This window comes from Nematolebias whitei, chromosome 20 (genome assembly GCF_014905685.2).
Source record: "Nematolebias whitei isolate Nwh7 chromosome 20, NemWhi1, whole genome shotgun sequence".
Lineage (NCBI taxonomy): Eukaryota > Metazoa > Chordata > Actinopteri > Cyprinodontiformes > Rivulidae > Nematolebias > Nematolebias whitei.
The window spans coordinates 31,810,043-31,816,982 of NC_056517.1; the positions used below are offsets into that span (position 1 = coordinate 31,810,043).

The 6,940-nt window shown below is 41.7% G+C and overlaps 1 protein-coding gene across 1 annotated transcript; it reads left to right on the plus strand.

The window, feature by feature from the left end:
• The first annotated feature begins 281 nt into the window (after positions 1-281).
• Positions 282-6,506, plus strand: pi15a (peptidase inhibitor 15a). Its single transcript, XM_037693905.1, has 5 exons — positions 282-548; positions 1,154-1,272; positions 2,465-2,597; positions 2,788-2,903; positions 6,371-6,506. Exons 1-5 carry the CDS (start codon positions 282-284, stop codon positions 6,504-6,506), a joined length of 771 nt encoding a protein of 256 aa, XP_037549833.1.
• Positions 6,507-6,940: the final 434 nt, after the last annotated feature.

Genomic DNA, 6,940 nt, shown 5'->3' on the forward strand with positions numbered 1-6,940 from the left:
GCACTGTCCACAGCATATATAAACCCGCAAAAACGGACTCTTCCTGAAACAGTTTGCAAAGCGCAGGAACTGCCTCAGCCTTTTCTCTCCCTCTGTTGCAGCACAGACGCTTTGGATGAGATAAAAGCAGAAGGCGTCACTGCGCAGTAAAAGGTAAGATCTGGATTTAAATGAAGGCACTCGTCTGTTTAGTTCGGGTTATTTCATTCAAAACCTCGTGGTTTATTTTCAGAAGCATCTTGGAATCGGGACATTCTTCCTCCAGCGTGTGAAAACCAAACATGAAACTTCAGTTATTTGCCATAGGCTTAATATTCCCGTGCATATCTTGCGGAGCAAGTGCGCTGGCAACGCGTATCCCCGCTGCGTCCTCGCCAGGTGCCAATGTCACCAGCCGCGCAGCGCGCATCGATGGCAGAGACGCGTCAACTCTTCCCAAAAGCAGGAGGAAGCGTTACATCAGTCAGAACGACATGGTCGCCATCCTTGATTACCACAACAAAGTCAGAGGCAGAGTGTTCCCCCCAGCATCTAATATGGAGTACATGGTGAGTGAAGTTCTCATGGCGCAAAATCCCTTTTACGCACAAATATGTCTCCTTCAGAATTTAAGGCAATAATCTGCCTCAGGATGCAATGGAAAGTTTAAATCAGACATGTGGCTTTCAAATACATTTTATTGTATTTTTTGACTGAACATACATTCCAAAGGACAAAAGCTCATAAATAATCCCTTTAACCCACTGCTAGGAGAGAAAACAGAGGACATCAGTTGTCATGTCAGTAAAGTGTGGTTGTCTCAAAGCAAACTTGATTTAGTCTGAGACATTTCCATTTGACAATTTCCCTGAATTCTCAATATAACATTCCCAGTTAAGATCCATTATGAAAAATGAGTGTGGAACTGCCAAACTGAATCGCCTTTTGTGGACAAATAATCTCAATCTGAATTTGAGATACTGAAATGAATATAATTTAACCCTCTTATAATGAAAGAGGGACATGAAAGGGTTAATGGGACTTAATGGATGACTTTTGCAACTTTGTTCTCAACCTGCACCAGCACCATAAACTCCTGCTGCTGCGGAACTGTTTTGTTCTTCTGACATTAATCATGTGATGGATTTCCTTTCCTCCACCTGTGTGATTATAGGTGTGGGACGAAACGCTGGCGAAGACGGCGGAGGACTGGGCTCACGCCTGCCAGTGGGAGCACGGACCACCGCACCTCCTCAGGTTCCTGGGCCAAAACCTCTCAGTCAGAACAGGACGGTGAGTGGGCCTTTGACTCCTCTTGCCAACATCTGCTGCTCCTCTAAGAGATGTCTCTCTCACAGCAGCGATGGCCATTTCCTCGTAGCCCTGGGTTTTGTTTCCTCCTAAAACTTTCTACGTTGTGACCCAGTGACTGCTAAAGGAATGCTCCTGTGACCCATTTAGATAAACAACAGTAGTACTTTCAGCCGTGACCCATGAGGACAAAGGCCCTATCCCTTTAGTGGGTCTTGACTTTCCATTTGGACACACAGAGCCCCTCCATGTGTTCCCAAACTTTAAGATTTTATTGAGGAGCAACATGAGGCCCGCGGGAATATAATTTATTCTGACAGCTACTGTGCAGCAGCTATTTTCTAAAAAGACTTCTTGTGGTGCTTTGGAATGCCAACATGTTCTTTTGTTTTATCTTTTCTGCCTATTCCAATTGGAAGACTCAGGCTGTTCTTTGGCACTGATTTATATATTAAAAAGATAAATAAAGATATTGGACTCATTTGGAGCCAATAATGGACGAAGCTCCGATGACTGTGGCTGCTGCAGATTGTTTGAACACTTCAGTAACTGGGATTAAAAGGATAATCTGGTCATTTTTCAGCTGATCAGCACTACTTGTCCATCCAAAGGTTCACTCGTTTACAGTCACGGCCTCTGTATAAATGCAATCAGTTCTCAGCACACATATGTGCGCAACATGTTGAGAATAAAGCAACAAATTAAGCAAACTGATCATAAATATTAGGTAATTCAGTTTTCTTGCACTTCAATAAACTTGTAAAATGATGCAAAATAGGCCCTCATTTAGCTAACCATTAGCAGCCTGGAGGAATATTTCTCTTTTAACCTATAATGATGTCACAGCTGATAAAACTATGACATAATTTATCTTTAAAACATTGCAGACAATTCCTTTATGTGACCAGATTTAGGTAGTTTTAATATTCAGGGCTACAGAAACCAAAGCAAAAAGGCAAGAATCGGTTACTGTAGCTACAGTGTTCTAATCCTTGCATTCATTTTTCCTGTTTCTTGAGTATATTTTACATTTTTATCTATATTCCACTATGACAGAACATCTATTTTGTTAAGAGCTCAATATCCAGTGTGAATTAGGCATGAAGTTTGGCTCTTTATTCGATTAGCTTTGTCTTTTTAACAGTTGTGATCACTGAATTTGTTTCGTTCACAGTTATCGGTCCATTCTTCAACTGGTGAAGCCCTGGTATGACGAGGTGAAAGATTACTCGTTCCCCTACCCCCGCGACTGCAACCCTCGATGTCCTCTCAGGTGTTACGGACCCATGTGTACCCACTACACACAGGTAGGTTGGTAGTTTTCAGTCCCTTTACTCTCTGCTGGCTGCTGAAAGGTGAAAGTCTGATAATGTAATTGCTCGTGTGTTTATTTGTCATTCGTTTGAGCAAATATATCTCATTAACCAATAGACACATTTATTAAAAAATATTCGTTTGACGCGCCTAACTGCTAATCTTTCTGGGATTTTTTTGCAGATGGTGTGGGCAACATCTAACAAGGTTGGCTGCGCCATACACACATGCCACAATATGAATGTTTGGGGGTCGGTGTGGAAAAGGGCTACGTATTTAGTCTGCAACTATTCCCCTAAGTGAGTACTTTTGACAGTGAACCGTGTGGCGCAAGTTTCCTAACCTGATGCGGTGCTAATTGTTTGCTGTGAGCTTGCTAACATGACGGCGGTTACAATGACGACAGGCTTAATCCCATCTCAGCTTTTTCTGTTCAGTGTTGAGTTATAAAAGGCCACCCATGCCGATAAAGAGCTTAAGGGAAACCTGTGAACTGGTGCTGCATTACAGAAGAAAAAAAAAATCTCAAAGTAAGAGTCTAAACTAGGTCAAACTTGTGACTTACTTGTGACCCGGTTTTTTTTAACTCCCCGAGTTTAAAACATGCTGCATGTAAGGGTAACAAGCTCACGAGCTATTCAGCTGTGGTCTTGAGAGACAGTGTGGTGAGTTTGGACCCAATCCCACTTTCCGCTCTGCAGAGGTCACTGTGGTCACTGTGGAGATTAAAAGGCAAGGTCCGTGCATGAAACCAGTTGGCTCGAAAATGGTAAATCAGTGTGGTGTCAAGACAAATATTCAGTGCATCTAATGGCTTCTTTATGCTTAAAAATCTCTAAAACCCTAAGTTTTTATTGTTTTTTTCTTCACAAAGCAATCTCACCTAAAGGTCCAGGGCAGCCTGGTTTAAACGTTTCACAGGACCCAGTATACAGGTTGTTGTAAAGGAATTCTGGGTAAATTCTTTCTCTTAACAAAGATGGTGCAATATTACGAAAAGTTATAAAATGGGCCTTGAAATAACTAATAAAGGTGATGATTACAATGATTAAAATGATTATATTAGTTCTTCTACCATCACTTTCCCCCATCACAGTATGGAGTGGGTAATTAGAAACACCTTCCGTCCACTCATCCATACGTCTTGTGAACAAGATAACTTGAAAATAAGTGACGTACCAACTTCCATTTTGATGTGTGGTTGCATCTAGACATGAGCAGATCCCTACCAAAAATTGCATTGCTGCGTCAAAATCCAAGATGGCCACCACCATCTTGTTTACATATGTATACATGCCTCTCTGATCATTTGAAGTAATTATTAATAACCTTTATTTAACCAGGCAAATTATACTTTCTAGATTTTATATTACTTAAAAGTATAGTTTCCTCAAATGTTTGGGGTGGCCAGTGGGTGGCTGAAGATTAATCTATAGGGGCCAAGCCCACCATTGACCACCCCCTGGCTCCACCATTGCACTTGGTGGTGGATAAGATTGCACGTTCTGTTCGCCAGAATCCATCACTCTGTGCTGCCTTGGACAAGCAAAAGAAAACCTTATACACAGTGCACATCTTACCCACTTGACTATCTTACTCCAAAAACATTAAGTTGTACAGTAATTGCATTCCCTGTCCAATTCTAATCCAGAAAGACACTCATCTGGAAAACTACAAACACTCACTATTCAATTCAATTCAAAAGTACTTTATAAATTGAAAAGGGAAATTATTTGTTGTTGTAACTTGTTATCCTCATTTCATTAAGAGATGTTATAGATACTGATGGCTGTAGACAGGAAGGATCTCTTGTAAAGGTCCATCCCACAGTGGATCCTAAGAAACTGGCTGCAGATGCCGTCTGATCCGTCCACTCAGACTCGGCTGGCCTCTCAGTTCCACCGGGCTGTAAGACCGCCTGAATGCTGGGCAGAACGCCTCCCAGAGCGATGGCCATTCCTCCCAGCAGTCTGCCGAGCTCCTTGTCACTGCAGACAGCCAACTGTAGGTACTGAGGGACAATCCTGTCCTTCCGCTGTCATGAGCCATGTTTCCTGATACTTCCAGGATCTCAGTGGTCAGGCACTCGAGCACAGCTGGCAGGTAGATGAGAATGCATCCACAAAACATCCTTTTCAACCCATTTGAGATTTGGGGCTATAGTTGAGATATTATTTGAGCTTTTGACATGTTAATCAGCTGATGTTGGTTGTAGAAAACTGCCTTGTTGCCATGGTTACGCATCATAACAAATGTCCAAAACTAAAAAAGTTTCAGTAAAAATCCTTCCAGCTGCACAGCATCCGATACCAGAGGAAACGATCATCCAAAAAATGTGATTTACATCCAGAAAAAGAGGAATTAAAGTTTCCAAAAGCAAAATCTCAGAATGAAAGTAACAGAGCTGCTCCAACATGCAGCCACCGTGAGCGGCGCAATTCTAGAACTAACCATTCAGCGACAGGGGACATCAGCTTGTTCATTAAGGAATTCTTGTGATTTCTTTTGAAGTCTTGACTAGAGATCTCCAGCCTTCTGAACTTTCAATTTATTTATTATTATTTTTTACTTTGACTTCTGTTTCATTTACCTACAGCCCAACTATTAGATCTTTTTTTCAGTCATTCAACATTTAATTTTATTTAATTTAACCTGTATTTATCCAGGTTAGTCTCACTGAGTTATGAGGACTCATTTTAACGAGAGACCTGTTTTAGACAGACAACATATTAAAGTACAGACAACAATAAAACTCAGTTGAAATAAAAAGAGCGTTATATAAACACTGTTACTGTTAGCAGCAAGGTCCCGCTAGTGGCATGATCCCATTAGCAACATGGCCCTGTTAGTGGCACGGTCCTGTTAGCAGCATGGTCCTGTTAGTGGCACGGTCCTGTTAGCAGCATGGTCCTGTTAGCAGCATGGTCCTGTTAGTGGCGTGGTCTTGTTAGCAGCATGGACCTGTTATCAGCATAGTCTTGTTTGCTGCTTGGTCCTGTTTGCAGCATGGTTCTGTTAGCAGTGTGATCATGTTAGCAGCGTGATCTTGTTAGCTACATGGTCCTGTTAGTAGCATGGTCCTGTTAGCAGTGTGATCTTGTTAGCAGTGTGGACCTGTTTGCTGCGTGGACCTGTTAGCAGCATGTTTCTGTTAGCAGCATGGTCCTGTTAGCAGTGTGATCCTGTTAGCAGTGTGGTCTTGTTTGCTACATGGTCCTGTTAGCAGTGTGGTCTTGTTAGCAGCATGGACCTGTTAGCAGCGTGGTTTTGTTTGCAGTGTGGTCCTGTTTAGCGGTATGGTTCTGTTAGCAGTGTGGTCTTGTTATCTACATGGTCCTGTTAGCAGCCTGGTCCTATTAGGAACATGGTTTTGTTAGCAGAGTGGTTCTGTTAGTTAGTTCTGTTAGTGTGGGTCTGTCAGCAGCATGGTAACAGAAACAGTAAGTTCTGTTGGTTACAGTTAAATTTCATGATTGAAATTACATGCTGTACTTGAATGCCAGTGACTGGTTTGCCTGCTGGGTCCTCTTCAGACAGAAATCGGTGTGAATTTACTCATGGATTCTTATAATTCATACAAACAGAAAGCATTTAATCTAATGTGCTAAGTTAGTTTATTAATTTATTCAGTACATAAATAAATTAAGAATGACTCAAGATTCTTCCTCAGTATAAACCCTCAGATTCAAGTTCATGTAGTAGCAGTTCTGTCATTACCACAGTACTCTTTCAAAGTAAATGTTTCTCTGTGTTTTTTTTTTTACAGGGGGAACTGGATCGGAGAGGCTCCGTACAAAGTCGGTGTTCCCTGCTCCGCCTGCCCACCCAGCTATGGGGGCTCATGCAGCAACAACATGTGCTTCCCAGCACTCAAGACAAACTACCTGCACTGGTTCAAATAAACACAGGCTTCCTCTCAACATAAGCTGACAACCTATAGTACCACAGAGACATTGTTTTAATCGAGTAAGGATTTGCACATCAGCCAAACACCACACTATCTTGTATATATGGGCTTATTTAAGGATAGAATCCTACATTTGAAAGCATGAGGCAATTTGATGACTTGTAAATAATTTGTAAATTATTACTTATATTTTTTTGTCAGATTGCCATGGTTATGATTAATAATAAAACACATAAGAACTATATTTATATGACAAAAATGGGTCTTCTAATAATGCAGACTGCATTGTGGTGCTGCCAAACCGTTTGTTTTTACGATTTTAATTTGCCGCCGCAGACATTGTGGTAATTAAGGTGGTTAGAAGCATCTCGACTCCTCGTGTGTGCTCACTTTGGTGCTACGGGCATCACACCTTTCTGCTGTGTGCTC